This window comes from Asterias rubens, chromosome 8 (assembly GCF_902459465.1).
Source record: "Asterias rubens chromosome 8, eAstRub1.3, whole genome shotgun sequence".
In the NCBI taxonomy this organism is placed as follows: Eukaryota; Metazoa; Echinodermata; class Asteroidea; order Forcipulatida; family Asteriidae; genus Asterias; species Asterias rubens.
Genome location: NC_047069.1, coordinates 9,107,904 through 9,124,817, shown reverse-complemented (window position 1 = coordinate 9,124,817; position 16,914 = coordinate 9,107,904). Strand labels below are relative to the sequence as shown.

Here is a 16,914-nt window from a genome sequence, read left to right as displayed (position 1 = left end):
ATGCATTACATAACACGCAAGCCCAATGGCTTTCTGTCGCATCTGAAGGACCCAACAGTAATGGTATAGTAAAAGTGTCCTGACCAGGACTCAAACCCACACTCTGCTGAACAGAGACACTGGAGCTTGGATCCGGTGCTCTTATCCGCTCGGCCACGACAAGCAGTTATGAGCACGCACTGCCCATAGCGAAAGGACCAGTCCTGTCTTAAAAAAGCACTGGCTACCCACAGCACTCACAAACAGGAAATACTGGAAATTCCGATCGTGTGCACATTTCCTGCCATTTATTATGGTTGGGTTATAAAGTTCACAGACTTCTTTTGAACAAAATCGAATTCCTGCCTTAGGATTTTGTACAGTTATAACCGATATTCAGATTTTATTATTTTCCTTTGGTATCATTTGGGGATGAATGATGGGGGGGGGGGGGGGGGGGGGGATTCTAAGCTGGGGGCACTAGAAGAGATCCATGCAAGTTGAAATTGTGTGAAAAGCATTAGGAATCTGGTTAACGACACCTACCTGGACTTTTTAGTCTTTCAAGAAGTGTCCTGGGACATATCATGCCATCTTGAAAAAAAATTAAATAAATTTTTAGTCTGGAAAGAACTCAATCTCCTTTTTCTGTGCGTTGTTTTTTTTGTATTTTTTTGGAGGGTGGGTTAGGGATTATGGTATTACTTATTTTGGTTAGGAAATGAGGAAGTTGTCTGGCAAAAGTGAAAGTACAAGGTGAAAATGAAAGTGATATGATTCAGGTGTTACCAACATAAATAACAAATGCTCGCAGATTGTTGCAGCTGTCACCCCCCCCCCCCCCCCAAAAAAAAACCACATCATTCTCGAACATGGTAAGGTATGAAGTATGCTAACATGAACAGGTGTCACCATTCATATTAGAAGGTTATGATGGTACAAGTACTTGATAGGATAGTGGGTGGCCCCCCTTCACGAGAGCCATAACTTTGGGGAGGAAAGCCACAAGTTTGGGGAGGAAATCTACAAGAAAGCAGCGCTCTAGCTCCAAAACCTTTACTGGACCAAAATTTATTCTTTATCCTGATGCAAACTTTCATTCTTCTGCAGTCACCAGCTTGTCAACTTTTTCACATTTTGTTAAAAAATCTATTATAAGAAGTGACTGAAAGAAGAATTAACTAATTCATTAGGAAAAATATAGATAGCATCTTGGGGGCAAGCAACAGCATAAATCACCACCCCTTTCTTCACCACCCCCCCCCCCCATCCCTGGTCAATGAGCCCCCATGTAACAAGTTCCCAAATTCTATATTTCCTGCTGGTCCGAATGTGTCAGGTGTCATCTTCACTCTTTGCTTGGTGGTTTCTTAATGTGACCGTAACCGGCTGGTGTGTCTTAATTGTTAACCATACAATTATATCTTGGCATGGGCTGGGGGTATTATTAATGTCCAGTACATGACGCACCTGTTTCAACATTTCTTCTGTGGTGCAATCAAAGCAAATTTACAAATGTTTAACTTCTGTTTTTTATTCGTCAACATTGTATTAAGGCACTGTTTTAAATGTTTGGTATCCACTGTAGCTAGCTGACAAATTTGTCTTATGACAGTGTGCATGTTTTGTGTGGTCAATCATATACATGAAAAGACAAACCTTTGAAGATTTGCACTTTGTTTGCTGTGCACAATGTAAGTCATTGAAGTATGCCAGTATACTGCATGCACCTTTTTTTTTATTTCTACAGTATCAACAAATTAAAGACATTATCGAGAGCGCTCAGTTTAAAGAATATAATACAGTAGCGATATATCAAGATGAAACTATATTGCAGAGTGAAATGTATTGCTCTCGTGTTAGGAGGTTGCTCTTTGGCCAAAGGTCGTAACTGGGGGCAGAGGGGGAGGTCTTGGCTGGGGCCGCAGCATCGGGCTGAGAGAAAATACTATTCTGGTTCCCTCCTTTCATATTTGTTTTGGTAAAGTTGGTAACTGCATGATTAATATCTGTTATGATCTGCTAAATTTATTTACGAGTCTTCCTTTTTAAAAATTTTATACTTGCAGGCCGTCAAGTATCAAGGAGTCGTTAACATCATCGCATCCTCTTGAAGAGTCTGAGAAATTTGTAAGTGTTCCTGTGTTTATTTGAAGGGATTATTGTAACGATCATACTAAATTATCCTAATAGTGTTTCATGGCCGAGGCCGTCTAGCACATCAGGCTAAACATCTTAAGGCTGAGTCATCGGAGTGTGGGGTTTGAATCCCAGTCATGGCAATTGACCTTTATCACGCTGTCATCATCTTGGTCATGTTCCCTGTTTCCATAACAGTAATGAATGCTAACATTCATTGCGCAAACATGGCACCAGACTATTTTTTCGTCCAGCCTCAGTTTGGTTACAATGAGGTGGTATAGAGTAAAATCAAGATGGCCACACCGTGATAAAGGTCTATAACCTTCTTATCACATCGAAGTAAATGGGTGCCCTGTAGGGGGTAGAGGTTGTCAATGTGTATGACTAGTACCCTGTGTGACTACCGATGCTGCATACTCCTAAGGAGTGGTGATGGCTTCATAGTGGTCTATACACATGTGTAGGAGATTGAACTCTTCCAGCAATTAAAGACATTTTAAATTAGATTGCAATGTCTTGTCGGATTAATGAGTGAAGACTACAACTTCCCCTCTGGTTGTGGTCCATCTGCTCCGTCTCATGCACAATTAGATCTGCTGACATCAAAAGGATGGCAACCCGGAGGATGTGTACAATTTACTTTGTGTCTAATTTTACAAGAGCATCAGGCCACACATGTATTTGTTTGAGGATGTGGGAGAATCTGCTCCCCCCTCCCCTCCCCTTTAACGCCCACACAATGGCTCAAATTATCGCCTACTCTTTCAATATGATGGTTGTCTTATTAGAGTTCCAACCAAGTGTCTTCAGGTTACGCCCATTTTTTTTTATAACTTTATAATTTAATCTAAAACAGGGGCCGGGTAATTCCCGAGTAATTCAAACTTCTTTGACCATTTGTCTGAGCCACATGACTGTCTGAAAGATCTAGTGTGTCATGGCTGAGCGGTCAAATGCACTGGACTTAAAGGCAGTGGCCACTATTGGTAATTGTCAAAGACTAGCCTTTACAGTTGGTGTATCTCAACATATTCATAAAATAACAAACCTGTAAAAATTTGAGCTCAATCGGTCATCGAACTTGCGAGATAAGAATGAAAGAAAAAACGCCCTCATCACACGAAGTTGTGTGCGTTTAGATGGTTGATTTTGAGACCTCAAGTTCTAAACTTGAGGTCTCGAAATCAAATTCGTGGAAAATTACTTCTTTTTCGAAAACTATGGCACTTCAGAGGGAGCCGTTTCTCACAATGTTTTATACCATCAACCTCTCCCCATTACTTGTCACCAAAAAAGGTTTCATTGTAATAATTATTTTGAGTAATTACCAATATATAGTGTCCACTGCCTTTAATTAAGCTCTGGTGTTTCTGATCAACAGAGTGTCGGTTCGAGTTCTGGGCACAATTTGATAGAGCTGCTAAAAAGAAAATATTGCTTAACAATGTTCTAAGAAGAAGTGAGCAGGATGCAAGTCACAAATTGTATCTGCTCTGTTAAGCATAGCAGGTCTATGTGATTGGGCCCTTGTCGAAAGGAAATGATCGGCCCTGTATGAAAAAATGAAATCTTGTCGTCAAAGATACCTTGTGTAATTAGTTTAAAGTACAATCCGCCCACTACCCATTAGGAAATGTTATCAGTCTCGCAGCATCACTCCCTCCAATTAAAAACTCCCCACCCTGGTGCAGTCCAGCACATGGAGTCATATATTAACACCAGATTGTCAACATAAACAATAGCAATGAGTCAAGAGATAGAGGAAGTCTTCTAATTATGATGTCAAATTTAACCATGCCGATCTTGTCACCTGTAAAGCCCTTTGTGTATAAGTATTAACTGGATTTAAAACCTTAATTGTGTTGAGTCATTCATCAAAAATTGAAATCCTCCGGGTTTTTTTTATTGAGAAGTAAAAGTGACACTTCTATGATAGGAAATAAGTAGATGCCTACTAACTTGTATTGACTTTAACAGGGCACCACAGCAAAAAGAACAGGGCACCGCGGCAATCGCTGTTGGTAACATGGGTTAAGTCACCCCATATTGCTTAATAGTTTGGGAGATTTGGTAACTAATGGAATACCAAGTTTTGTGTTTACTCGTTTAAATTTGTTGAGGATTGACCATGTAATGGCCTACAAAACCATTGTGTCGGTTGGGCTGGCATTATTAATGGTATCTGTCCTGCTCGCTTTCCACTTCTAGGACCCCAGTGCGAATCACGGCGAGGGCATTGTGTGGATTGGGTTTTCAGTCCTTACCTGGGTTTTCCCTGGAACAATTCTCTGTGGTTTTCCTCCTACATGTAAAACTGAAACTTCCTTCTTTGTCTTCTCTTCATGGGGTTCTTGGCTAATTTAGAGATTGAGTTCGCTTTTCTGAGGGTCATTGGCTTCCTAACCAAAATTAATAATAAATAAAATGAAATAAAATGAAATACAAAATGTGTTGTGAAGTTCCTGTGTTCTTTCTTGTGAAATATCATCTCATTAAAACAAAAAGCTAATGAAAAATTGAAATGTTGATGTTTGTTTGTAGCATTTGAGCAGAAGCCAGCAGCAAGAGTTTCTGATGCTACGTAAGACCCAGGGCCTTCATGCACCACTGAAACTACAGATGGAGATCCATGCAGCGAAACAGGTATCTTCATTTGAGGGTCCTCATTTACCGTTTCTTTAATCTCATAGAAGTATCATTTTAAGGCCAGAGCTCAATTTCATAGAGCTTCTTCAGCTATCAGCATAACAAAATTGTGCTTACCACTTTAAGGTCACCAGCCAAAGTACAATGTCACTTGTACCGTCTCTGACTGGTATCCTGCCAAGTGTTGCATTAGCAGCTCTATAAAATTGGAGCCAAGTCCATAGCCGCTACAGGAACGGCTTTGGCTGAAATGCTGAAAATTCCTTTTATGTATCATTGTTGCTGCAGCCAAAATCCATAGCTGTAGTGGCTTGATTCTAGCATGGCCCGAGTTGTTGTCTTTAATGGATAGCTTTGGGTAACACCATGGGAATAACCTGTTTTGAACATGCATGGTTTTGAAATAAAAACCACCATGCAAATTTAAAATCTATTAAATCGTTTGCAGTACCCGCTGCTAAAACATAGGATTCGAACTGCCTCTAGCTACCGGGCAATCTCGGTGGTCTAGTTGGTATGACACTGCTTTAGAATAGCAAAGGTCGTGGGTTCAAATCCCACCCGAGTAAAATGCCTGTGATTTTTTTCACAGGACTCAGGAAAGTACTGAGTATACAGTGCTTCATACATCGGTGTATATGGGTAAAAACCAAAAATTAATATTCTTTATCCCCGATGCAAATTTAACATCTATTAAAAACCACCATATTCAAGAGAGACAATATTCACATGGTGTGCTCACAAATGTTTTCCATATGGACAAACCACTTTGCAAACCATCATACTGCAGCAGCTTCCCTGGTTTTAACAGTCAATGCATTTAACAATATTTATTATTCATTTGTGATTCTCAATGACATTGTTTATGAAAGTGTAATTTTGTTATGTTCATATTGTCCTTTAATTGATTTGTGATTGATTTGCAGTATTTCATCTAGCTACATTTTGAAACTTTACTATTACTGCATATACTGTGTGCATGTACATGTACCTGTGATTTTATGAAGTGCATTTATTGATTTGATTTATTGATGTTGTGAATGTTCAATTATTATAAATGCTTTGTGATTTTGCGATTTTGCATTTATTATAATACGTGATGTGTGAATGTGCATTTATTATAATTCATGTTTTGTAATTTCATGATTTTGCATTTATTATACATTTTGTGTGTCTGAATTTATGTGATACATGTTATTTCTATAGGCCTATATATTATTGATTATATCACATCTTTGTTTTTCTTGATTTCATTATGATATACAGTATATTAGTTTGAAATATTTTGTCAAATTTATCAATGTGTGTGTGTGGGGGGGGGGCTCCCTCTGCTAGATATTAGGCATGTTGTATGACATGGATAACTATTCATTTATTTTTAAGTTTACACCAGGTAGCTAGCACATTCAGGCCTAATACGGTAGGATCCATGATTTGGCCCCTCTCAAGTACTGGCATAACCTATCCCCCCCCCAAAAAAAAAAAAAACACCCCAAAACAAACCAGAAAAAAAAAACACCCCAAAAACAAACCCAACAATACAAAGCAAACACAGCAAACACCCCAACAAACAAGCAAACAAACAAGCAAACAAACAAGCAAACAAACAAGCAAACAAACAAGCAAACAAACAAGCAAACAAACAAGCAAACAAACAAGCAAACAAACAAGCAAACACTACAAAAAGAGAACCAAAACAACTCTTTTAAACACTCTATTGAATTTTGCATTCTTTAGATCCAGAGAGCACCCTGCCTGATGAGCTCATATGCTTCCCTGGATACATTGCTTGGACGGGATGAATCTATCGGCTTTGAAGATTTTCTCAACGGTAAGAGGAACAAAAATGATGCTTCCATTTTGATGTAAGATTAAAGTAACTGCTACAGACAGTGCAATTCATGACATCATCTGTTTACAAAAGAGCTGCATATCCTGCACCTCATGCAGACACACAATCTTAGAGCAAGTTGACTGGAGTCAAGTAGACTTCAGGTTTGTTTATTGAGCAATATGAAACCATTGTTAATGGCGATATAAGTTTGTTCATGTTCACTTACCTGGGCCTGGAACAACACAGAAGCCTGAGGTAAAGTTTGGTTTCTTTTCTCACAAGACCTGAAATTATTACCAAGTGTTTGGCTCAGAGCCAATATCCCTCTTATATAACTCACTTTTTTCCTTTTTTTCGTAACAGAAGTGAACTTCACGATAGGAGAAGGAAGGGCTGTGCAAACCTTAATATATATTTTGTGCCACCCAAAACTGCTTACCTGTAACTTTCCGTTCAACTATTAATAGTTTTTTTTCTCATTTCAGAAAAGCAGAGAAGAGTAAGCATTTTCCAAGGCACTAATTTTACTGACTTTATCCCTTTTCTCACTGGATCATGACAGGAAGAGACCCAAACCAACCAATCCATCCAATTGGACATACTTTCACTTCACCTCATTGTTATTCTCACATCAATAATTCTACATTGTAACAACAGGCTTCAGTTGCTCTCTATTGTACTCAAACAGGAAGAGGAAATAGATTATTATGCTCTCCTTGTTTGTGGACCCAGTTGCTCTTCCCTTTACATGCTTCACAGTGGAACATGTTCCAAACTAACCTGCCCTCCATGGCTTTGTGTACAGTAAAGTGATTTTAAGAATGTAAAATGGGGCAGAAGCAAATGTCTTGTCATTGTCGAGTGGTCAAGCTCTGGTGTTTCTGATCAGATGAGTGTAGGTTTGAGTCCTGGTCTTGGCACTTGTGTCGTTAAAGGAACACGTTGCCTTGGATCGGACGAGTGGGTCTATAAAAAGCGTTTGTAACCAATTGTTTTAAAATGCATATGGTTGGAAATATGTTTTAAAAGTAGAATACAATGATCCACACAAATTTGCCTCAAAATTGCGTGGTTTTCCTTTTACTTAGCGAACTAACACGGTCGGCCATTTATGGGAGTCAAAAATTTGACTCCCATAAATGGGCGACCATGGTAGTCGACGAGGTAAAAGGAAAACCGTGCAATTTTGAGGCGTGTTTGTGTGGATCATTGTATTCTACTTTTACAACATCTTTCTACCCATATGCATTTTATTAAAAACGGTTATAAACGTTTTTCAAAGACCAACTCGACCGATCCAAGGCAACGTGTTCCTTTAAGCAAGGCACTTAACCATTATTGCTTTATCCTTATTAACCCAGTACACTTAATCGTTAAGAGAAGGGGTTCGCCCTGGTGTTTTCTGGTATGGCTGGCTAGTCCTCCCTTACAGGTCAGCTTAAAATACACCCAGAATTTAGAGAGCCAGCATAGACGATCATGAGTACCCTGGCTTTCCGTTGTTCCGAACTTCTGATTCTCATGATGGATTAGAACCGGTTAAAATCTTGAAGTATCCAATTTGTAGCTACAACAAAATTGCTGCATCATGTGTAGAACTATGCCATGGTTTGACATCGCCTTAAATTCTATGCAATTCCTGTGGGAGGAGATATACAATGTAAATCTCTCAGTTCATTGTACTCATACCTCAATGGATTACTAAAAACATGTCGCAGGAAGGGTCTCAATTTACGGTACACTAACTTTATAGTAACCAGTGCTCCACTTAAGTTTCCCTATTTCTGGAGGAGTTTGTAATGTGGTGCATGAGATGTTTGCTGTAAAATGCTGAGGTGGGATGCAGTATTTGATCAGCAAGCAATGATGGTAAGACAGGAATTGAGGATAGGGATTAATGAGTACTTGGAGGTAGTGGGGTGGAGATTGGTTGAGGTGTTTGTCTGTCAGTAGAACTTGAACAGAGGGTACCATAGCCTGATTGACAAACTTGTGGAAGTGTCGTGGCGGAGCGATTAAGAGCACCGAATTCAAACTCTGTTCAAGTCCCAGTCGTAAAACTTGTGTCCTTAAGCAAGACACTTAACCATCACTTCCTTCGGATGGGACGTAAAGCCGCTGGTCCCGTGTGTTGTGTAACGCACATAAAAAGAACCCAGTGCACTTATCGAAAAGAGAAGGGGTTTGCCCCTGTGTTCCTGGCTGTGGCTGCTGAATGCACCACGACTTCGATATTATTATTTTTATTACATATAACCAGGTAAATCCATAGTTCTCAGTAATGTGTACATGCTCTGAACTACGTAAACCATTATTACCTAGCATTCCAAAGTCTGTCAATAATAACAGTCAACCAAATGAGTTGAGCGTTTCAATATTGATTTATTTGACTATGGGTCAAAACTAAACTCAAGGAATGCAATCTCAAATACTGCAAATCATGACATGATTTTGACCAGTTACTTGTATCTTCCTGTGTATACAGTTCCTGTGTTACTTTTTCAGAAATGTGCAAGTGTTGCAGAAAATAATCCACAAGGGACTCGGTTGTAATCCAAACTTTCAAGAGTAATTGCTTCAACTCTGTTGTCTAAGAGGCTAGTTTGATTCAGGTAATTAGCAGCGGGATCTAAAAACTTCCCTTTACAATAATGCACAGATTGATTTTTGAGCGCAGCAAATCAGTTGCTGTGGAAATGACCCCCAGAACATAAGTTGGCAACTAAATATAGCAGCAGGAGCCATACAGTAATGTAATATATCCCTTGGTGACTACCGTCTGAATGAATGGAAAACTCCAATATCCATTATTCGACTCCTCCCCCTACCCCTACCCCGAGCCAGATCAAGAGCCGATACCCTCCTTAATCCCTCGCCTCCAACCTGACTCTGATTTCCCAAAGTCATTAAACCCAATTTGTCCGCTTGGAGGATCTGTCCACCTTAGTCCATGATATCTTTCAGCCCCGACACACCCATTTAACGTCACATGCGTCTTTGACACACTGAGAGCTATTGCTTGTGAGGGTTACAATCGCAGGGATTTCCAGGTGGTAATATAAGGACCCCACGGATGTCAAGTGCCACTGTACTTTCTTCAAGATAATTGCAGAGGTCCTGGAAAGTCCAACCGAAAAAATGTGACGTTGGTGGTGATCAATCTCTTAGCCACGCCCATGTGACAAACCCATCTGGGTTTGTCTTTACTGTTTTTTTTATGTCTCAATATTGCTGTTATTTTTTCTTTCATGGGGGCTGGGGGTGACTTGGTAATCGAGGTGCCTTTGTTTATCAAGCTTAACATGGAGAGGATGGTAGAATCTATGACAGTCGACTCTCTTTATAATGTGGGAACGCTGTTATAAGAGGACAGCAAAAGAAAGAAAACAAAGCAGAAATGAGACTCGGAATTTCAGAATGCACTCTTTACAAGCAAAATCTTTTTATTAAAGTGCTCTTCATAGCCAGAGTTGAGTATATTGCAGCGCCTCACAATGCACTTTTACATTGTGAGTAAACACAAAAAGTACCTCTGCTCTGAAATCATTCTCTGGGTTTGAAAATAATTTGTTGAAAGACTTTTTTAGGAAAAGAGTCATGCAAGGTATTTTACTTTGAGGTCCCTTTGTGCTCAATTATAGTTCTCTGGCAGATGTGGCGATGATTGGACACCCAAGCCGGCGATAACCTAGTCTCTAATGAGTGAAACACACTAGTCTTAAAGAGACTGTGAGCATTCAAGGCGTCCCCTTTAGCTCCAGAGATAATTTCTGAGATTTCTGATGGTTTGTGTCCGCTCACAATGCTGGGGCCTGAGATGCGGTTGGTAGCCGCTGCCACTTTGCTTAAAAGGGATGTACCATTGCTCTTAATATCCCATTGAATGAACTATCAAAGATATCATGGGAGATGTTCAGTGGTTCTCTTCTGTGCCAGAAGTGTTTTTTCTGTGGGCACTTTTGATCTCGGGCTGTGGTCATATATGGGTCAATGAGGCTGGCTGCAGTTCAACCATGTTGTATTATTTTTCAGGGCAATTCGGTTACTCGGCCTGCAAGTAAGATTGATTAGCCTTTCAAATCTTTATAATTTGTTGTTATTTTTAGTAAACTAAAGAGTTAAGATGAAATCTCCACTTGAATACCATCCCTTTAAACATGACCTGTAGATGGCTTCACTCTGGTTGGCTATTAAAGAGTGGCTCCATTTTTATTTAACATCATAGCCTGATGGATCTTCTGGAAAAGCTGTTCGGATCAACTGAAATGTTCCTGCCTGCTTGTCAGGGCGGGACATGCTTCTTGTTAGGGCATCACTTTCTCGGGTATGGTGGTAAAATAAAGTCTTAGGGGTAAGCTGAGACATCCGAGAGTCCAGACAAGGGAGAAACATGCTTTTCCCTCAGATAACACGTCTGAAAATAGCACTTTGTAAAAAAAATGCGGTCGACCAGGAAAATTGTCTAGCGATGACGTTTTATCGCCAAATTGAATTTCATATACTTCTCGTGATGAGAGACTTTTTCTGCCTTGAAATTGTGTCAAAGTTGGCTGGTTCTTGAGACGGAATTACTTTGTCTGATAATGACAATTCATTCTTGGGGTTGACCTTATTCGATCTTGATGTTAGGTCCAGGCATGCAACTTTTCAGCTGATCAGCGGATTTCCTAGTATTTGGTTTCTCAGCTGTGCTGTTGAAAATTAGAAAAACAATGTGATTGGTACGTCCCTTAAAAATCTACAGAATAAAACTGCAGTTGCATGGCGGAAAGTTGATAACAAAAATTAAATCTGAAGTTTGTGTATGCTTTTTTCATGTCCATGACTCCTTAATAGATTCCAGACGAAGTCTGAGTCTTTTGCCGATGTGAATAGAGTAAAATCCGAGTCACCAAAATCATGTCTTGAGTCAGACATGTTTCCTTTACAACACCATGAAATACCTCATTTTTTTAACCATGGCTATTTTACATGTTCAAAATACAGCTGAAGACTTTTTGAGAATGACCTAAGACCAAACGTCTGACTCTGTTAGATCTTCTGCCGCTTTGTAGGTCCTAATTCTCCCAAACTGAATTCTGCAAGATTCCGAACACATGTTTTCAAGAATTTCTGCCGAAAAGATGTCCGATTTTCAAAATTGAATTTCCTGTTGTTGATCGCTATAACAGCAATCTTTAGCAACCTAAGCAGGAAATAGGGAACATTTTTTGGAGGATATGGCTTGATATCAATGAATCTGTTCTTTTTTTGTGTACAGTTATATTATTTGTTTAATCAATTAACTGAAGATGAGTATGATGTATCTTGATTAGAAATGACAGTTGCGGATAACAGAAAGACTGGCTTGATCTTTGTGTGGGTGGCAGAATGAACAAGCACATGGTCAACGTTTGAATTATCTTTTTGCACATATTTTTATATACTGAATTATACTATAGTTTGGGAAATATACATGTACCAGTTTATAATAAGTCTGTGCTTCTTGCCTTTCTGTTAAACATTTTGAATAAGAATTCAAGTATTTTGTGCAGGTGCATGTTAGGCTTAATGCAAATGCAGAAATTGAAATAAGCACCTGGGGTGTTGTTATTTGAAACATAAATAATTTTCTGAAGGATTGGTACTTGTATGAGATCTATAGTTACACGGCAGTTAACGGTTGCATGGCTTCTGACTGGCGCCCCCAAACAAAGATATTGACAGAATAAGGAGACCGCCAACATAGAGCTAGATAGCTCAGTTGGTAGGGCGCCGGAGGTCAGTGGTTCGAGTCCCACTCTAGTCAATTTTTCTTTGTTCAACCCCAAATCAGATCTTTAATTAGTAAGCTTTCAGATTGAAGACCCCCACTGTGCCGTAACCATTCCTGTTTGCTGTACTTATAATCCACCTCTTATTCTGCAGCAACAACCCTAGCACTTTTAAGCAACAGTGAATGCCCCTTTAATACCCTGTAGATGACCGCATTGAATATGAATCATGTAGTGTATGTTTCCTGCATCTTCACTGAGTTAATTGACCTCTTTGTGGTAACATCTTGGTAAAGTTAAATGCGTATTGTGTCTGGGGTCCATACTTAACGGGACGGTACAACATAAGTACAGCAGATAACCTTTCTAGTTTGTTGGCCGATAATCTGCCATTGTGTGTGCTGGAATCTCGGAACGCTTGGACTTGCCTTCCACTAAGTCAAATATAATGACAAAGATGGTGAAGGCCTGTTCGTTCTTGTTTAGAACATTTGTACAACATTTGGACAAAGGTCTGAAATCAGGGGTTACACAATGACCCCCTGGAAAGTGATTTTACAAGGCATGTTCTCCAGAACCTGTTTTCCCTCTTTGCACAGGTGAAACGAAACTTATCAGGGTAGGTGCATGACTGCACAGAATACACTTGAAATTCTGGGTTGGTATGTTTGTCAGCCGTAGCTGCCAGCAAAAAAAATTAGGAAAATCTAAACTTGTTCCCAACAAATCCCGCCGTAAGTCTGTCCCAAAATAATTGTTGACCTTTGTTAATTGTCAAGTGAAAAACATGTATAAGCTCTATAGTTGTTATGTTTTTTGTGTGTGAGCGAAGTTCTTGTTGTTTTGTTTTGTTTTTTGTGGGCGGAGTTCTTCCTGCGTCTCTTTATTTTGAGAGAGAGGCGGTCTGCATTGCTAAAACCACACGGATATGATTTCAATCAGAAATGACCGGCAGGATTTCCACTAGACGACCACGCCATTGATCTTGACCGAAACCATTTGAACCCTGACAACCTCAACCTGTTATTTGACCGTATGAACTGACCAACGATTCGTTCACTTCCCCCCCAATATGATCTTCAGGGTTATAACCGTCAAAAGTCAAGTTTAAGCTGAAATATTTCTAAGTATTTTGGATGAGGAAAGTGACTGACAAAGTGTACCTGGCACTTGTAGGGCGCATTGTCATTATAGAGCTCTTGCAGCTGTTGTCAAGCTGGAAATAAAACGCTACATTTCTTGGGAAAGTGAAAGGGTCACGAATGAAAAACATTTGTCTGCTAGAGCAACACACAGTTCTTATGTAGCGCTTTATCACTCCCCGGAGCATGCGCAGCATTCGCATTGAGCGAAAATATAAATGTTCACAGATTTGGACCTTATAGCATTTAATAAACCAGGAACATTCATATTCTTGATGTTGATGCATTACATCTCAGGACAGTTGATGACTTGAAGAGCTAAGTGTACAACTGCTAAGTGTCAATGTTAACCTATTCGGTTCGTTCTTGGTGTCCTACTAAATCTTATCTCTGTCCTGAGGGTCACCAGTACTGACAATAGGCGGCTGGGTTGACTGAATGGAAGATTAAACACAGTTGTGATTGTCAAGGGTGACCATTATAAGGTCTGAATCCCCTCATGGTGATGCGTCATGGAGCCGGCCTGTCCGCAGCTCCATCAAGTAAAGCGTTTAAGATATCGTGCATTTTAGTACCTGCAATAAACTTTTTATTTAATTATTGTAGTGAGAAGCAGTCAATATGATTTAGTATTGCCCTGAGGGCTGTGCGTGTCACACGAGGTAATTATAACAGGCAACCTGTTCTAGGTAATCTTTTAGAAGAAAAACACATTTGCATTTCAGTTTAAACAAATTTGAGGTGGCATAGCGAAAGACCGTTTTAAAGATGTTCCTTGTGCTGCCGAAGTGTTCCTTTGTCATGCAACAGGTGGTTGCCTCTGAGTCGCCTAGACAAATTGTCTTCTATTACAAGGCCCCAACCCATAGGCATTTATATGGGTGGCGGCCGGGTAAAGTGCTGGCCCCTTATCACTGTGGTCTTGGTTCGATTCCTGGCTAGGGCCATTTGTAGGTAAAGCTGTGTGTTGATTCTCTTCTGTGTCACAAGGATTTTTCGGGACCACCGGTTTTCCTCCATCCGGAAAAAAATCCAACACTTAGCTGTGCTCTGTGGTCATATATGGATTGATGTGGCTGGCTACTAAAGGCCCACTTGCAGCCTGCGCCTCAACTTCGTAAACGCATACTTCAAAGTTTAGCTTCTCATCTTTTAATTTTTTTGTACATAAGTCAAAAGAAAAGGGTTTGGATCTGTTCCTGTGGCATCAATGTTTACTAATCGGTTATTCTCTCTCCTTGTATCTGAAAGAGCAGATGTGTAGATGTTTCAGCTGTAATGACCTGCATCACGTATTAACCCGAAGAACACAGATGATAATTTGTTTAGATTTGTTTCATTCAGTTATTAAAATTAGTTCAGGTACACAGTGTATCTTTTCTCTTATAGGAAGACGTGACTCAGGGGAGAGTAGTTCTCATCGTTTCAACTAGGAGCAAGTTCTGATGCTAATTTTATTTAATTTGCCTTTTTTATTTAATGTGGTCTGTGTTTCACTTGAATGCGTCCAGACGATTGACTGGTCAAATATAGATAATGGGCAGATAAAAACATGTTGGGTCATTTGTAAAAGAACCCGGACTACTAATCGTTCATATTAGTTGTTTACAGGTTTCCTTAGTCTAGCAAACTACAAGGATATTCCTGGATTAAGTTCACTTATGCGGCAGCATTGGTGTCATTACTAGAACTATTATAACATTAAATAAATAATAATTAAACTTTCCCGCTTTGTTTAAATACACAATGTACCTCCCTGTAAACTGGGACCTCTTTTTGCTATAAATATATATGTTTTTACTTGTTTATGCCTCTGACGAAGGTCCTGTTGGGATCGAAAGCTAATCCCACCCCCCTACTCATTGAATAATAAAATTAAAGTAAGAAGAATAAATTTAACACCTTATAAGAATAATATTGTCATTTTTGTTAGCATAGGGTTTGCAGCAGCCATTGTTCCAATTATATAAATAGCTTTAACAATCACAGTTAGTATTAAATCAGTATGAGGTGTCTCATGATACTAGATAGAGTGGAGTTGAATATTAATTTTAAAGTTGTCCTGTTATTTTCTTGTCTTTGCTGCAGCTCCCGGTGATGCTGAAGTGATGGGTAATCCACATGCTCTCATGGAGAAAAGACTGGGTCTGCTTTGATGACTCCATTAACATTCTCGTAGTTAGAGTTAATCAACTTCTCTTTTATTATAGTTAGGGACATGTTTGTAAAGGACGCCACATTCTTTCCTGGTGCACTTTTCCCATCATGCCTATGGTTTGTTGTCTAATTGTATCTCAAAATTGAGGGCACCCTTCATACTTTATGGACTACTTTCATGTAGTACATAATTAATACAAACTGTATTTACAAACGATACATTTTCACACCTTTCGGTTCTTAACCCTAGGAAGACAAAGAAGGAAATTACTGGATGGCCAGTACATAACTTTTTGTTTCAATATTATGGAGTGGTTTATAGTTGTATTTATAGACATTTTGCTTTAGGTATACACTTTAGATCTCAGTCACAAAAATGAAAGTTGGAAACGAGAGAATAATAATTCAATTGGTGGTTTTGGAACAAGTTTATTTGGTTAAAGTATCTTATATTGCAAACACTGTGCTTCTATATTAGTACACACTTCACAAAACATACATTATGCACCAATTCAATTCTACTTTGAGTATCGTTCCATAAAATATCTGGCAGTCAAGCTACGTGATATCCTTAAGATATTTCCCGTTAATAGTACTTCATACTCTTATTACAATGCTGTAAATCCAGTGATTAAAAATTACTTGAATCTCTGAAAGTATCTTGTTGCTGTTTCATTTTGTTCTTATTCCAATGATTGTTAGTACATTTTATTGTTCCATTTCTATCCCCCTGATTGCGAAGGTAGTGTGGCTTGTAATCCCATATCCCAGTCTTCAGTAACTGAAAATAAAGACTTTTAAATTGGGTTACTAAAAGAACAACTTTGTAAGTTTGGCTGCGCAGTATTGAATCCATCAAACTTGAATGTCTCTCAACTTCCAATCCTTTGGATCCCATGTCCACATGGTTTTGTCTGGCTGTGAAATGCACTCTGTCAAGTTTGTACAAGGAGGATTTGTAATGAGTTTGAGGTGATAGATTTTTTCAGCATTTATTTTCTTTTGCTATTATGTTAACTAGTGATATGTAAATAATTGAAATGTAACCATGGCTGAAAGATAAATGGTCTGGGGTCGATTGCACAAAGAGTTATGACTAGTCTTAACTTAAGACTGTAGTCCTTGGGACTGGTCCTAACTCGCGATAAGACTAGTCTTATCTCAAGTTAGGACGGCTAATAGGACGTCGTCCTAACTTAGGACTAGCCGTACGTTTTTAATATCCCCTAGGACTAGTCCGTACGTTTTTAATGTCCCCTAG

At 39.2% G+C, this 16,914-nt stretch overlaps 1 protein-coding gene across 1 annotated transcript in view; it reads left to right on the top strand.

The window, feature by feature from the left end:
• Positions 1 to 16,312, top strand: part of LOC117293832 (proteasome maturation protein-like) — a 61,578-nt gene extending 45,266 nt beyond the window's left edge. The window contains exons 3-6 of the mRNA XM_033776288.1: positions 2,049 to 2,109; positions 4,663 to 4,764; positions 6,505 to 6,598; positions 15,585 to 16,312. Coding sequence (XP_033632179.1) covers positions 2,049 to 2,109; positions 4,663 to 4,764; positions 6,505 to 6,598; positions 15,585 to 15,652 — 325 coding nt within the window. The 3' untranslated portion in view covers positions 15,653 to 16,312. The remainder of the gene's footprint in view (positions 1 to 2,048; positions 2,110 to 4,662; positions 4,765 to 6,504; positions 6,599 to 15,584) is intronic.
• The last annotated feature ends 602 nt before the right edge of the window (positions 16,313 to 16,914 follow it).